The sequence below is a fragment of the Dreissena polymorpha genome, chromosome 8, assembly GCF_020536995.1.
Source record: "Dreissena polymorpha isolate Duluth1 chromosome 8, UMN_Dpol_1.0, whole genome shotgun sequence".
Classification (NCBI taxonomy): domain Eukaryota; kingdom Metazoa; phylum Mollusca; class Bivalvia; order Myida; family Dreissenidae; genus Dreissena; species Dreissena polymorpha.
In genome coordinates, this window is record NC_068362.1 from 92,273,055 (window position 1) to 92,290,530 (window position 17,476).

The 17,476-nt window shown below is 37.3% G+C and overlaps 1 protein-coding gene across 13 annotated transcripts in view; it reads left to right on the forward strand.

Moving 5' to 3' along the window:
- LOC127841244 (exocyst complex component 4-like) overlaps positions 1-17,476 on the forward strand; it is a 90,354-nt gene that overhangs the window by 58,942 nt on the left and 13,936 nt on the right. For all 13 annotated transcript variants that reach the window (XR_008030813.1, XR_008030814.1, XR_008030817.1 and 10 more), the window contains 6 exons: positions 6,128-6,338; positions 7,132-7,221; positions 10,334-10,365; positions 11,865-11,979; positions 13,647-13,765; positions 15,518-15,613. Coding sequence is in view for 4 of the 13 variants with exons in the window: in XM_052369906.1 (XP_052225866.1) it covers positions 6,128-6,338; positions 7,132-7,221; positions 10,334-10,365; positions 11,865-11,979; positions 13,647-13,765; positions 15,518-15,613 (663 nt within the window). In the remaining 9 variants the exon portion in view is untranslated. The remainder of the gene's footprint in view (positions 1-6,127; positions 6,339-7,131; positions 7,222-10,333; positions 10,366-11,864; positions 11,980-13,646; positions 13,766-15,517; positions 15,614-17,476) is intronic.

A 17,476-nucleotide genomic window follows, 5' to 3' on the forward strand; every position in this document is an offset into this window, starting at 1 on the left:
TATTATATATGAAAAATATATAGTGAAGCTTTCCTACTCACCCAGGCGTCGGCATGACCGTCTGCGTTAGCGTTAGCGTCTGGGTTAGCGTGCAAATGTTAAAGTTTTCGTACTACCCCAATTAGTTTCATTGTCCCTTGACATATTGCTTTCATATTTTGCATACTTGTTTACCAACATGACCCCAACCCATAAACAAGAGCAGGCAACTCTATCAAGCATTTTGTCATAATTATAGCCCCTTTTCCACTTAGAATATGCAGCAAATGTTATAGTTTTCGTACTACCCCATTTATTTTCATTGTCCCTTGACATATTGCTTTTATATTTTGCATACTTGTTTACCAACATCACTCCAACCTATAAATAAGAGCAGACAACTCTATCAAGCATTTTGTCATCATTTTATCCCCTTTTATACTTAGAATATGCATATTATTGATAAATCTATATTAAAGTTTGCGTACTACCCCAAATATTTCCTATATCCTTTGACATATTTCTTTTATATGTTGCAAACTTGTTTACCAACATGACCCCAACCTATAAACAAGAGAGAACCACTGTATCAAGCATTTTGATATAATTATGGCCCCTTTTACACTTAGATAATTGAACATTTTGCTTAAATTGCCATTACTTTATTTATGATCACATTTTATTATTACTTTGACAAAACAACACTTACCTGAATACCACAATGGATTCCACCCAAACAATACCCCACGCCCCTACCCAGAATCCCTTCCCCCCCAATTTTGTTTAAAAAAAAAAATCATCTAATAAATTACCCCACCCCACATTATACCCCCCCCCCTCACCCCCACCCCCCCTACCCCCCCCCCCAAAAAAAAAAAAAAAAAAATTTTTTTGTTGAAACATCATCTAATAATTCCCACCCCACATTATACCCTCCTCTCACCCCCCCTACCCGCCTCCCCCCCCTTTTTTTTTAAACATCTAATAAATTACCACACCCCACATTATACCCCCCTCTCACCCCCCCTACCACCCCCTTTTTTCTCCTTATTTTATTTTTGAAAGATTGTCTAATAAATGACCACACCCCACATTATACCCCCTCTCAACCCCCCCCCCCCCCCCAAAAAAAAATAAAAAAATAAAATAAATAATAATAATTGTTTTCCTTTTTTTATTTTTGAAAGATCATCTAATAAATTATTGAATATGAACAATTTCCCCATGATGGCTTACGTTATAATGTCAAGCACTCGAATAGTCGAGCGTGCTGTCCTCTTGTTTAACCCCTAATATCATGTTTTTACTGAGTATGCACTTTTTAGCTAACCTGAGCAAAAATGTGCTTCTGCTCTGATGAGCTTGTGTGATCACCTTTTGTCAGAGATGCATTGTTTTTTTAAAAACGTTTCCTTTATTAACACATTGGATGCCACATTTATTGCCCAGTTTTCATAAAACTTGGTCAGAACATTTATCCCAATCAATCAGCCAAGTTCTAAAGTGGGTCATGCAGGATCAAAAACTAGGTCACTTGATCCAATGAAAGCCAAGCTTGTTTACACTCTTGCAGTCACAACTTTTTGTTCAATTATCATGAAACTTGCTCAGGACAATTGTTCTACTGATATCTTGAACAAATTCAAAGATGGTTCCTGCCAGATTGAAAACTTGACTCCTAGAGGTCAGCACAGTTTTCCTAATATATGGCTTTTATGAAACATTGTGAAATGTATTAACATTTAAACTTACACAGAACACTTTTTTATGTCCCCCACTAAAGTAGTGGGGGACATATTGTTTTTGCCCTGTCTGTTGGTCTGTTGGTCTGTCTGTTGGTCTGTTTGCGCTAACTTAAACATTTTGCAATAACTTTTGCTATATTGAAGATAGCAACTTCATATTTGGCATGCATTTGTATCTCATGAAGCGGCACATTTTGAGTGGTGAAAGGTCAAGGTCAAGGTCATCCTTCAAGGTCAGAGGTCAAATATATGTGGCCTAAATCGCTCATTTTATGAATACTTTTGCAATATTGAAGATAGCAACTTGATATTGGCATGAATGTGTATCTCATGGAGCTGCACATTTTGAGTGGTGAAAGGTCAAGGTCATCCTTCAAGGTCAGAGGTCAAATATATGTGGCCCAAATCGGTTATTTTATAAATACTTTTGCAATATTGAAGATAGCAACTTGATATTTGGCATGCATGTGCATCTCATGGAGCTGCACATTTTGAGTGGTGAAAGGTCAAGGTCAAGGTCATCCTTCAAGGTCAGAGGTCAAATATATGTGGCCCAAATCACTTATTTTATGAATACTTTTGCAATATTGAAGATAGCAACTTGATATTTGGCATGCATGTGTATCTCATGGAGCTGCACATTTTGAGTGGTGAAAGGTCAAGGTCAAGGTCATCCTTCACAAGGTCAAGGTCATCCTTCAAGGTCAAACATCATATAGGGGGACATTGTGTTTCACAAACACATCTTGTTTATAATATGTTCTGGTCCATAGAAAAAATAAATTGAGAAACATAGCTGCCTGGGGATTGTATGGCATTTATTTATATGGCTTTAGTGAAATCTTGTGAATGCCCTAGAAATCACTTTTTTGTCAAATCTTTATGAATATTTCTTCTACCACATCTCAGCAAAGTTTGAAAATTTTTCCAGTCCATTGGAAAACTTGGCATGGAGGGGGATAGCAGTTTTCCTTATATGGCTAAAGTGAAATCGAATTCACATTTTTTCCCAACCCTCATGAATTTTTTTCAGAACATGTATTCTAAAGATATCTTGGCCAAGTTTGATAATGGTTCCAGTTAATTGAAAAACATGGCACCAGTGCAGTTTTCCTTATATTGCTGTATTGAAACCTTATGAACTCTCCAGAAGTCTCATTGTTTTGCCAAATCAGCATGATACTTGCTCAGACCATGATTCTTATAATCTCTGGGTGGAGTTAAAACATGGTCCAGTGTAAAAAGAAATATGGCTGCTGGGGACGGTAATTATACAAGAAATGTCCATGATAAAATATACTATTTGAAATAAGTTTAGTGCCACCGTGTCTCAGGTGAGCACTTCAGGACTTTTTGCCCTCTTGCTAGTATATTCCATGTTTTAAGTAGATTGATATTCTCTGGCAAGCTATTGATATATTGTTTTGGTGCATTTACTGACTGTTGTCACTTCTTACGTAGCTGATGATGTAAGTAGAAAGTAAAGAGCCTCAAACAAGCATTTTGATATAATTATGGCCCCTTTTACACTTAGATAATTGAACATTTTGCTTAAATTGCCATTACTTTATTTATGATCACATTTTATTATTACTTTGACAAAACAACACTTACCTGAATACCACAATGGATTCCACCCAAACAATACCCCACGCCCCTACCCAGAATCCCTTCCCCCCCAATTTTGTTTAAAAAAAAAAATCATCTAATAAATTACCCCACCCCACATTATACCCCCCCCCCTCACCCCCACCCCCCCTACCCCCCCCCCCCCCCCCAAAAAAAAAAAAATAAATATTTTTTTGTTGAAACATCATCTAATAAATTCCCACCCCACATTATACCCTCCTCTCACCCCCCCTACCCGCCTCCCCCCCCTTTTTTTAAGCATCTAATAAATTACCACACCCCACATTATACCCCCCTCTCACCCCCCCTACCACCCCCTTTTTTCTCCTTATTTTATTTTTGAAAGATTGTCTAATAAATGACCACACCCCACATTATACCCCCTCTCAACCCCCCCCCCCCCCAAAAAAAAAATAAAAAATAAAATAAATAATAATAATTGTTTTCCTTTTTTTATTTTTGAAAGATCATCTAATAAATTATTGAATATGAACAATTTCCCCATGATGGCTTACGTTATAATGTCAAGCACTCGAATAGTCGAGCGTGCTGTCCTCTTGTTTAACCCCTAATATCATGTTTTTACTGAGTATGCACTTTTTAGCTAACCTGAGCAAAAATGTGCTTCTGCTCTGATGAGCTTGTGTGATCACCTTTTGTCAGAGATGCATTGTTTTTTTAAAAACGTTTCCTTTATTAACACATTGGATGCCACATTTATTGCCCAGTTTTCATAAAACTTGGTCAGAACATTTATCCCAATCAATCAGCCAAGTTCTAAAGTGGGTCATGCAGGATCAAAAACTAGGTCACTTGATCCAATGAAAGCCAAGCTTGTTTACACTCTTGCAGTCACAACTTTTTGTTCAATTATCATGAAACTTGCTCAGGACAATTGTTCTACTGATATCTTGAACAAATTCAAAGATGGTTCCTGCCAGATTGAAAACTTGACTCCTAGAGGTCAGCACAGTTTTCCTAATATATGGCTTTTATGAAACATTGTGAAATGTATTAACATTTAAACTTACACAGAACACTTTTTTATGTCCCCCACTAAAGTAGTGGGGGACATATTGTTTTTGCCCTGTCTGTTGGTCTGTCTGTTGGTCTGTTTGCGCTAACTTAAACATTTTGCAATAACTTTTGCTATATTGAAGATAGCAACTTCATATTTGGCATGCATTTGTATCTCATGAAGCGGCACATTTTGAGTGGTGAAAGGTCAAGGTCAAGGTCATCCTTCAAGGTCAGAGGTCAAATATATGTGGCCTAAATCGCTCATTTTATGAATACTTTTGCAATATTGAAGATAGCAACTTGATATTGGCATGAATGTGTATCTCATGGAGCTGCACATTTTGAGTGGTGAAAGGTCAAGGTCATCCTTCAAGGTCAGAGGTCAAATATATGTGGCCCAAATCGGTTATTTTATAAATACTTTTGCAATATTGAAGATAGCAACTTGATATTTGGCATGCATGTGCATCTCATGGAGCTGCACATTTTGAGTGGTGAAAGGTCAAGGTCAAGGTCATCCTTCAAGGTCAGAGGTCAAATATATGTGGCCCAAATCACTTATTTTATGAATACTTTTGCAATATTGAAGATAGCAACTTGATATTTGGCATGCATGTGTATCTCATGGAGCTGCACATTTTGAGTGGTGAAAGGTCAAGGTCAAGGTCATCCTTCACAAGGTCAAGGTCATCCTTCAAGGTCAAACATCATATAGGGGGACATTGTGTTTCACAAACACATCTTGTTTATAATATGTTCTGGTCCATAGAAAAAATAAATTGAGAAACATAGCTGCCTGGGGATTGTATGGCATTTATTTATATGGCTTTAGTGAAATCTTGTGAATGCCCTAGAAATCACTTTTTTGTCAAATCTTTATGAATATTTCTTCTACCACATCTCAGCAAAGTTTGAAAATTTTTCCAGTCCATTGGAAAACTTGGCATGGAGGGGGATAGCAGTTTTCCTTATATGGCTTAAGTGAAATCGAATTCACATTTTTTCCCAACCCTCATGAATTTTTTTCAGAACATGTATTCTAAAGATATCTTGGCCAAGTTTGATAATGGTTCCAGTTAATTGAAAAACATGGCACCAGTGCAGTTTTCCTTATATTGCTGTATTGAAACCTTATGAACTCTCCAGAAGTCTCATTGTTTTGCCAAATCAGCATGATACTTGCTCAGACCATGATTCTTATAATCTCTGGTTGGAGTTAAAACATGGTCCAGTGTAAAAAGAAATATGGCTGCTGGGGACGGTAATTATACAAGAAATGTCCATGATAAAATATACTATTTGAAATAAGTTTAGTGCCACCGTGTCTCAGGTGAGCTCTTCAGGACTTTTTGCCCTCTTGCTAGTATATTCCATGTTTTAAGTAGATTGATATTCTCTGGCAAGCTATTGATATATTGTTTTAGTGCATTTACTGACTGTTGTCACTTCTTACGTAGCTGATGATGTAAGTAGAAAGTAAAGAGCCTCAAACAGAATAGCTATGTTGACTGTATAAGTTTCTAAAACAAAACATTAGCTGTGCTGTGGGAAAATGGTGCTTAAAGCATTTGCGCAAAGTCTTGTCCCAAATTTGCATGTGCAGTCTTCACAGGCTTATCAGGGACAACCTTTTCCAAGGAAGTCTCTTCTAAATAAAAACCTAGTCTAGGTGGAAAGTTTGTCCTTGATAAGCCTGTGCATAAAGTTTGCAAGAGCTTTTCAATAAAATAGTAATAAACAAACCTTCCGTGCAGGTCTCTACCAAGCTGGCGCACACTGCAGCCGACCAATGGGCAGGAGTTGAACCGCACGGTGTGTTCAGAGGAGGAGATGCGGGCCCTGAACTCCAAAGAGGCGGTGATCCTCATAACAAACCTGTCGTCTGACGAGGCGTTCATACCGCAGCATGAGATCATCACGGATGTCACCCAGATGAGGACGGTGGCCAACGTACATGAGAGTCTGGTCAGTTGGGAGGCTTCCTTTTTGCTCTTGAAGATTTAACCCTTTACCTATCAGAGATGCTATTTGACGGGTTTTACCTACCTCAGAACATCAAAGTAAAATTAAGACCATTCTGTCTGGATTCATGTTTTAAAGGCTTCATTTCCAACCCAAAGATACTGGTGAGCAGCAAACTGCAAAAAACACACAGACTATTCTGGTTTTATGCTGGTTGCATACAGCCATTTTCACTTTGCTTTTGAGTGGGAAAAGGATAAATGATCTTCACTCTGGGAAAACGGGGTTTTATGTATGTACATAATGTGTTGTCCCAGATTAGTCTAATCAAAGACAACACTTTCTGCATAACTGGATTAAGAAGACACTTCCTTATAAATGGAAAAACACCATTAGAGACGAAAGTTTTGTCTCTGAAGAGCCTGTAGACCTGTCAGGCTAATCACTCTACACTTTACCCTGTTTTTTTGTAGAACTTGGCTAAAATGTTTTAAGTGAGCCTGGGTTGTAGGAATGGTAACTCTGTGTTTGAGGAGTGGAATGGTAACTCTGTGTTTGAGGAATGTAGGAATGGTAACTCTGTGTTTGAGGAATGTAGGAATGGTAACTCTGTGTTTCAGGAATGTTAACTCTATGTTTCATGAATGGTTACTCTTTATTTCGTGAATGGTTACTCTGTATTTAAGAAAATGTAACTCTGTGTTTCAGGAATGGTAACTTTGTGTTTTAGGAATGGTAACTCTGTGTTTCAGAAATGAGAACTCTGTGTTAGAGGAATGTAAACACTGTTTTTCAGGAATGGTTTGCAGTTCGTCTCAAGAACTTCTCCATCACCAAGGCGACCCAGGCCAGTCAGCAACTTGTGGTTGAATCTCCCGTCTATGATGTAAGTCTTAAAGCATTTATGGCTCTCAAGTCCGTAATTGTGTCTGTTTTGGCCTGATTGTCAGAAAGACTGTACAGACAAGCCTATAAAGTTCATTTTATTTCATGGCGTTCGGTAAATAAGTGGTGAATTCTAGTGAATGAAAGCCTGATCATTTAAATCTTGCTAGGTGCCAAGTTAATATGGACATTTTATTATTTTTCTATAAGCTTAAATTTTCAAATAAAAGGTAAACTATTCTACTTATAAGTTTTTTGATGAGCTAATTTCACAAGAATGCACAATCTAATGTGGGATGACACTTTATGCACATGCATAAAGCCCTGTTTGTACAGCAAGAGAAAGAATCATGATATCTGTGATATTTATGTGACCCAAAGTGTGATTGTCCGATGTTGGTATATACGTTTTTCATGAATGCTGTTTTTGCTTTAAGTCAAAGTCCTACAACAGCAAGTAATTTACATAAATATTAATCTTAATATTTGGTGGTCTTAAACCGTTTTTGAGTTGATTTTCATGAAGTTTCAGTTGTTACTGCCATATCATATATATTTGTTGGCATGAACATTAGTCTTTTTTTTTCAATTAAGATTGTTTACAGTCTGCGCTAATCCTTATGAATCTACTTAAATAAAATCAATAGGTTGAATTGAGCTGTACTGCATCAGTGTTCTACAAGAAATGTTAAGTGTCAGCTAAGTACACATAGTAATTTACTGTCATTTATGTGTTTTATGGATTGTAAAACAAATGCAGGACAAGTGGATTATATTTAATGTTCAGTTAGGTATCTTAAATTTGTTGATCAGTCTAGCCAGGAAATCAAAGAAAGTAAATGTCCCATGAATAATAACTATTTTGCAGTAATAGGCAATTCATAACAATTTAGAAATTGACTTGTACAATTAATTTTTATGCATATAGTCGCCGCTTCGTCTGTCCGTGCGTGTGTGCGTCTGTCTGTCTGTCCGTCCGTGCACAATTTTTGTCCGGGCTATTTCTCAGCAACTAATGACCGGAATTCAATGAAACTTTATGGGTAGCTTCACTACCAAGAGGAGATGTGCATATTATCACCGGGTTCTGGTCAGATGATTTTTCACAGAGTTATGGCCCTTTGAAATTTTCTATAACAAAATTCTTGTCCCCCAAACTACTGTGCCCTCAAGACGTTTCCTTTTATCTGAATATATAGTGCAATATTGTGACAAAAAAAACCTTTGGGGAGCATCACCCGTCTCCGACGGTTTCTTGTTCTAGTAAAGCCATGTTTACTTATCATTTTTATGTCCACCAGTATATACTGGGGGACATATTGTTTTTGCCCTGTCTGTTGGTTGGTTGGTTGGTTGGTCTGTTGGTCTGTTGGTTGGTTTGCGCCAACTTTAACATTTGCAATAACTTTTGCAATATTGAAGATAGCAACTTGATATTTGGCATGAATATGTATCTCATGGAGCTGCACATTTTGAGTGGTGAAAGGTCAAGGTCAAGGTAATCCTTCAAGGTCAAAGGTCAAATATATGGGTCAAAATCGCTAATTTAATGTACACTTTTGCAGTATTTCAATATTCAAGATAGCAACTTGATATTTGGCATGCATGTGTATCTTATGGAGCTGCACATTTTGAGTGGTGAAAGGTCAAGGTCAAGGTCATCCTTCAAGGTCAGAGGTCAAATATATGTGGCCAAAATCGCTCATTTTATGAGTACTTTTGCAATATTGAAGATAGCAACTAGATATTTGGCATGCATGTGTATCTCATGGAGCTGCACATTTTGAGTGGTGAAAGGTCAAGGTCAAGGTCATCCTTTAAGGGCAGAGGTCAAATATATGTGGCCAAAATCTCTCATTTTATAAGTACTTTTGCAATATTGAAGATAGCAACTTGATATTTGGCATGCATGTGTATCTCATGGAGCTGTACATTTTGAGTGGTGAAAGGTCAAGGTCAAGGTCATCCTTCAAGGTCAGAGGTCATATATATGTGGCCCAAATTGCTTATTTTATGAATACTTTTGCAATATTGAAGAAGCAACTTGATATTTGGCATGCATGTGTATCTCATGGAGCTGCACATTTTGAGTGGTGAAAGGTCAAGGTCATCCTTCAAGGTCAAACATATACCTACTGGTGGGCATGTGTTTCACAAACACATCTTGTTTATGTTAATTGTTATTTTGTTATACAGTTTTAATAAATCAAAAATCAAAATTCACATTCATATTACTTATATTGATCAAATATACACACACTTGTCAATTTTTATACTTATAAACCTAGATGAATGGGTCATCAAATTGGTTGCTTGAGTGATCATTTGGGCTCTTGGACAACTGGGCTTAGTAAAAGTTAATACAGTATTTCCCAGATTAGCATGTGCAGACTGCTTACCACTTTCATAAAAACTGTGTAAAGGAAGTTTCTTCTAAAAGAAAATCCAATTTAGGTTGTAAGTGTTGTCCCTGATTTTCCTGTGCAGACTACTCAGGTAAATCTGGGATGACAGTTTACACTCATGCATAGAGCCCAGTTTGATCTGGGAAGACAGTTTACACTCATGCATAAAGCCCAGTTTGATCTGGGATGACAGTTTACACTCATGCATAAAGCCCAGTTTGATCTGGGATGACAGTTTACACTCATGCATAAAGCCCAGTTTGATCTGGGATGACAGTTGACACTCATGCATAAAGCCCAGTTTGGCCAGAACAAGCCTCATTTGATCCACCATAAAACAGAAAACATTGTAAATAAGACATATGATAACTGCAAATATGTTGCTTAACGTTCTTGATAAACTGCAAATATGTTGCTTAACGTTCTTGATATAACAACAGCCGGCAAGTCCAGCCATGTAGGTGATTGCTTAATGGAGGAAATTCTACAATTTTAGGCGATTGAACATTTAGCCTATTTCACCTTTAAGGTGATACTGTATGTTATGTATGCCTCCTTCTTTGTCTATACAGTAATTTCACCTTTAAGGTTCAGATACAGTGTGTGCCTATAGGGAGATAAAAATAATAAAGAATTATTAAAATAATAACTTTTTTTGAGTTTAAAAAAAGTAACAAACCTTTAATTTGTGTATTTCTTTTTATTCAGAGCTCCCCCAAAGTATCACAGAAAACACTCGAGTAAGTAATTGTACAAGACATGCCTTATTTGTTGATGCTGCATATAGAAGAATATAATTTGCTCATGGTGACCCTGATGTGTATCCTGCCCACTTGAGTGGGTTACTCAACTTTTGAGATCACCTGGGCACAAAGTCCAGCATCCATTGTTGTGTGTTATGCATTGTGGGTCTTCAAATGTTGTCTTGTTAACACAATATACATGAAGCCATAGTTTTTGCTCAGTTTGGATAAATGGTCAAAATGTCTAATGTGACAATATGTAGGCCAAGTTTAAATCTGGTTCACATTTGACCACAAAGTAGATGATCAGGTCTATTTGTATAACAACCTTTCAACCACTGTATGAGCCACGTGTATGATTCAATTTATATGAAACTATCAATGTTTATCTTGAAATTATCAAGGCTAAGTTCGTAGGTCACTCGGTGAAATCTAAGAAAAGAAAACTTTCTGCTTGTTTACATGAGGCCACCACATATTGCATCCATTCTTGAGGAAAAGTTGCAGATACAAAATTGTCGACATTTCAGCTGCTATTCTCATCTGTTAAAAGTTTGTACAAAGTTACCATTTGTTAATATTTATTATAGATTGTGTAATTTCCATAACTGTTGCTAGATGTTTATTAAAAATGACTGAGTACTTTGCATTTACTTATTGAAAATTAACAATAATATATTGTTTATAATTAAATCCTAAATGTTCATAAACAACAATTGCTACTAACTGCATCAACATATGGTGTCTTCATATAACCAAAGATATTTCTCTTATAAGAAAAGTTCAGACATTTCACCCTCTTGATTTGCTAAAGGTAAACAGGCATATACATTCCAAAAGATACTGTCTAATGCATTCAGAATATTTGTAATGCATTCTTAATTAATTTAACAATTAACTTTAATAATAATGATAATAATAATTTAATAATTTAATAATAATAATGAATATTTATTGATAACATTTATAATATAGTCATACCAGGCCATTATATTACATTCTCACATAAGTTTAAACCTATATATATATATATATATATATATATATATATATATATATATATATATATATATATATATATATATATATATATATATATATATATATATATATATATATATATGTGTGTGTGTGTGTGTGTGTGTGTATGCTTGATTTCATTGAAAGCCTAAGAATTATTGAAAGTCTTTGTCCAGGGTAGAAACAGTGCTTGGTGTTTTTGAGAGAGATCCAAAGAATACTCCGAAGGAAGACTATCTTAAAAAGGGAAATTCCATAAAAGCCGACAGTGTTGTCCCTGATAAGCCTTTGCACAGTCTAATCTGGAATTCCACTTAAGGCACATGCATTAAGCCCAGTTTTCTCAGAACAGGGCTCATTGGATGACCATCCCCTCCAAGTCCCTGAAAGTTACATTGTGTTTTACTTGTTTAATCAATGTTTATGAAACTCTTATATTGAAAAAACAACAACATCAAAATGTTCCTCTTCTGCAGGTCCCTGAATGGTATTGTGAAGGACTTCCAAGACCTCTCTGAGGTCTGTCTACTCCTCCTGCACCTGGAGGTCAGAGTGCACTGCTTCTACTATCTCATGCCAGTGGCCAAACAGGTAAGCAAGAGTCCACTGCTTCTACTATCTCATGCCAGTAGCGAAACAGGTAAGCAAGAGTCCACTGCTTCTACTATCTCATGCCAGTGGCCAAACAGGTAAGCAAGAGTCCACTGCTTCTACTATCTCATGCCAGTGGCCAAACAGGTAAGCAAGAGTCCACTGCTTCTACTATCTCATGCCAGTGGCCAAACAGGTAAGCAAGAGTCCACTGCTTCTACTTTCTCATGCCAGTGGCCAAACAGGTAAGCAAGAGTCCACTGCTTCTACTATCTCATGCCAGTGGCCAAACAGGTAAGCAAGAGTCCACTGCTTCTACTTTCTCATGCCAGTGGCCAAACAGGTAAGCAAGAGTCCACTGCTTCTACTATCTCATGCCAGTGGCCAAACAGGTAAGCAAGAGTCCACTGCTTCTACTACCTCATGCCAGGTGCCAAACAGATAAGGCAAGAGTCCACAGCCTCTTCTACCTCATGCCAGTGGCCAAACAGGTAAGCATGAGTCCATAGCCTCTACTACCTCATGCCAGTGGCCAAACAGGTAAGCAAGAGTCCACTGCTTCTACTACCTCATGCCAGTGGCCAAACAGGTAAGCAAGAGTCCACTGCTTCTACTACCTCATGCCAGTGGCCAAACAGGTAAGCAAAAGTCCGCTACTTCTACTATCTCATGCCAGTGTCCAAAGTGGTAAGCAAGAGTCCACTCCTTCTTCTATCTCATACTAGTGGCCAAACAAGTAAGCATGTGTCCACTGCTTCTAGTATCTTATGCCAGTCTCCAAACAGGAAAGCAAGTGTCCACTTCTTCTACTTTCTCATGCCAGTAGCCAAACAGGTAAGCAAGAAACCACTGCTTCTACTATCTCATGCCAGTGGCCAAACAGGTAAGCAAGTGTCCACTCCCTCTACTACCTCATGCCGGTGGCCAAACAGCTAAGCAAGAGTCCACAGCCTCTACTACCTCATGCCATTGGCCAAACAGGTAAGCAAGAGTCCACTGCTTATACTTTCTCATGCAAGTGGCAAAATAGGTAAGCAAGAGTCCGCTGCTTTTACTATATCATGCCAGTAGCCAACTGCGACTGCAAAGCACATGGCTTATGGATCATCATGAAACTTGGTAATAGTTTTTGCTCAAATGATATCTTTGAAGAGTTTGAAACATGATTCCTGTTGCTTAAAAAACATGGCCGCCAGGGAGCAGGGAATTTTTTATATTGCTTTATATTGCCGTAGTAAAACCTTATGAACAATCTAGAGGCAATATTTATTTTCTGATCTTCATGAAACTTGGTCAGAAGGTTTGTCTAAATGATATCTTGGATGATTTAAATAAATGGTTTCAGTTGGTTGGAAAACTTTTCCGCCAGGGGCGGGGCATTTTTCCTAGTATTGCTTTTGTAAAACCTTGTTAGCACTCTAAAAGTTTCATTTTTAGTTCACTTTTCATGAATCTTGGTCAAAGCATTTGTTCGAATGATATCTTGGGTTGCACAGAACATGTCAGTTCCTTTGTATCTCAGATGAGCGACTTTGAGCTTTTCAGGCCCTCTTGTTTGGATTTGGAACAGTTTTTTTCTGCTATTTCTGTTATCCTTGGTTTAAATTCATATCAGTTTCAATGTGACACGTTTCATGTATTAACCAAACAATAACATACCCACACAGTCCAACTATGCGGGACCCATAGATGACCTTGACCCAGATTCCAATGTGCTCAAACTGAACAAGGACCTGTCTGGGATTGAGGAGCTCCTGGCAGCAAGTCTGCAACCCAGCAAGTTCAAGTGAGTAGAGAATCATCGTAATAACCCTAGAAATGCGCCTCATTTTTACTGTAAAATTTATAACCAAAATGGGCACTTTTCCTTTTGTTTTCCGATTTCATCGTCTACAATTTTGTGATTTTCATTGTCTACTATTTTGTTTGCATTGTAATAGTGGTCATAGATCCATTCTTTCAGAGTGGCAGATGTCTATGAAACTTAATACAGTTGATTCAACAACATTTAAAATGGCTTAGAAGTAGCCGACTTAGGTTGAACCCTTTCCCCCATAAGAAGCAAAGTGAAAATGGCTTTTGCAACCAGCATAAAACCAGAACAGCCTGTGAGTAACTCGCAGTCTGTTCTGGTTTTATGCTTTTTACTGCTCATCAGTAACTAATGGTTGGAAATGAAGCCTTTAAAACTTGAATTTAGTAAGAAAGGTATTTAATTTAATGTAACTTTCTAAGGGACTACAAATCCATCAAAAAACGTATCTATGTGGGAAATGGTTAAGTTGTCTGGGTGGCAGCCATTTTGTACAAGTTTTAATAAATCCATTCAGAATTCTTGCAAGTATCTGTTCAGTGTCAATAATTATGAACAGAAAAATGTGGTCATATTCAGCACGATCGTACTGTAGAGTTACAATCAACTAAATCAAAAATAAATTGTGTTTTGTTTCCAGCATGTGCATTCAACAATATAAATTATATTTTTGCCATTCCGTATTCCCTTAATGATGGTCATCTTGAGCAGCAGCAAAAGATTTCTTGCTGTCCGAGTCTGAGATTCAGAAAAATCTGACTGACATTCACTTAATTGTCCCCTACCGGTTTCACCAGAAGGGACTTATGGTTTGCGCTCTGTGTGTCCGTCAGTCTGTCAGTCTGTCACACTTTTCTGGATCCTGCGCTAACTTTAAAAGTTCCTCATATTTTTTGTGAAACTTGAAATATGGACAGATGGCAATAAGGAGATTATGCACGTCATTTCATTTTGTTCCTACGTCAACAATTCTGGTTGCTAAGGCAACAAATATATATAAAAAAAAAATTAAAAAAATTCTGACAATGGTGGAGCCGGTAGGGGACATATATTGCTTAGCAATAGTCTTTTTCCGTCTCATACATGTATGGTTCAACAGACAGTTCTTCACAATCACTTTCACATTCCATTTTAATCCATCCAAAGTTGCGAAAAATTTCACATCCAAAGCCCTAGTATGCCGATTAGTTGTTGTGGGGAATGAACAAGGATCAAGCCTACGTCAGTTTGAATGAAAATGGCGAGTTGATCGGAATGTGAGATGATGGCTAACAATACTGGTATTGAATTAAAGTGAGGTGCGAAAATGTTTTTATATGCACTATATTGAATAAATAAATTATTTTTAAGGGTTTTAAAAAGCATGACATTTCACCGTTCATGCATTGAAGATAGCAAACATTCAAAATTGTAGAATTTTTGTCATCTTTTATAAAAAATTATTGTTACTTTCTTGCATGGAAGGAATTTTTAAATGACTTAGCGCAAAGGTTTTTCCTGGGCTATATGAACAGTCTGTTGCATGCACAAACCACCTGGCTACTTTCCAGTTCAAGGTCATGCCTTCAAATTAAAAGTTAAGATCCAGTATTTATTGTCAATCCTCTTCATTTTTGTCAAAGCGTTATATGTAGGGAATCACAAAGCACCAAACTACTGTATCTCACATAGGCATGTTAAGCAGATACACCAGTGTCACACTCAACCCACTGTGTCATGTTTCAGGTACATATTTGAGAGTCTGGGCTATTTGGTGGCATCCATTCTTATGAACAGTATGCAATTTATCAAGAAGATTAATGAAAATGGAATCAAGAAAATGTGAGTACAAATTTGAATTTAAAACCTGCAGTGGCATATATTAGAGTAAACAATTGTCTCCATATTCAATACAAAAGGTACATGTATGTTATTTTGTGCAATGACAGAAAATATTCTTGAAAAATATAACATGGATGGTGTTGCATGGATGTTAGGTTTTTGTCCTTGATTTTTAGCTCGGCTGTTTTTGGAGCAAACCCAAGGTATTGTCATAGCCAGCTCGTCGTGTCTGTGTCGTGTCTTCCGCCGTCCCCCGTGCTAAAACCTTAACATTGGCTCTAAAATCAAAGTGCTTCCAGCTACATCTTTGAATTTTTATATGTACATGCACACACCACACCCATTTTTGGGCCACTAGGTCAAATGTCAAGGTCACTGTGACCTCTAAATAAAATCAAAAAAAAATCTTACAATCTTTCATTTATTCAAAACTGCATCCGCAGCCAAGCATTGGCACCCGTTATGCGGTGCTCTTGTTTAGGTGAAGGTTGCCATTTTTCAATCAATAACTAATTCACAAATTCAGCATTAAAAGGGTTGGCATTTGGAAATGTCCATGAAACACATGGAGAAGTTTTGTTTGTTGTGGGTAGTCAACATTTATCTTATGGACATGATAGACGCCACATTTATTTCCAACTCTTCTTGAAAGAAGGGCAAAAGATATGTTCAAATGATATCTGAGCAAAGTTCAAATCTGCGGCATGTGGGGTCAAACACCAGGTAACTAGGTCTTGTTCAAGAACATTCTTGTGAAGCCACATTTATTGACCCATGGTTTCATGAGGTCTAAACTGGGCCATGTGTGTTCTATGTAACAAGGCCATATAAAAGGAAATGCTTGAGAACGCTTTTGAAGAAAAAAATTACAGCTAAATGCCATGTGCTAACCAAACAACATTTAACTTAATCAAAACTTTCATCCATTATCAGGGTAGTGAACTAGTGGCCTAGGCCAATCTTTCCCCCCCTTGGCCAAATTTTCCCCCGTACTTAAAGAATTAATTACAACACGACTCTAGGCCATTTTTTCCACCCTCGCACTAACTGGCCGAAAAGTGAAGAATAAATGTAAAAGATAAGGGGGTGAAGGCAGTTTTAGCAACTCTCATTCAAGTTCTGTTGTTAAAACTACTTTTACATGCTAGGGGGGAAAACTGGCCAGGGCGGTAAAATTGACAAAAAATGAAGAATTAATGTAAAACAGAAGTAAAATAAAATATAAGGGGATAGAGGTAGCTTTAGCAACTCTCAATCAAGTTCTGTTGTTAAAACTACTTTTACATGGTAGGGGGGAAAAACTGGAGGAAAAGTGAAGAATAAATGTAAAAGATAAGTAATATAAAAGATAAGGGGGTGGAGGCAGTTTTAGCAACTATCGATCAAATTCTGTTGTAGAAACTACTTTTACAAGGTAGGGGGGAAAAATGGCCAGGGGAAAAAAATGGCCAAACATTAACTATTAAATGTAAAAGAGAAGTAAAATAAAAGATAAGGGGATAGAGGCAGTTTTAGCAATCCTCTATCAAATTATGTTGTTAAAAATACTTTTACAAGGTGTGTGTGTGTGGGGGGGGGGGGGGGAAATGGCCAAAAAAGTGAATAATAAATGTAAAAGATAAGGGGGTGGAGGCAGTTTTAGAAAGTCTCAATCAAATTCTGTTGTTAAAACTACTTTTACATGGTAGGGGGGAAAAACTGGCCAGGGGGGAAATACTGGCCGAAAAGTGAAGAATAAATGTAAAAAAAAAGTAAAATAAAAGATTAGAGTGTGGAGGCAGTTTTTGCAACTCTCAATCAAATTCTATTGTTAATACTACTTTTACAAGGTATGGGGGGGAGGGGGGAAAAACTGGCCGGAAT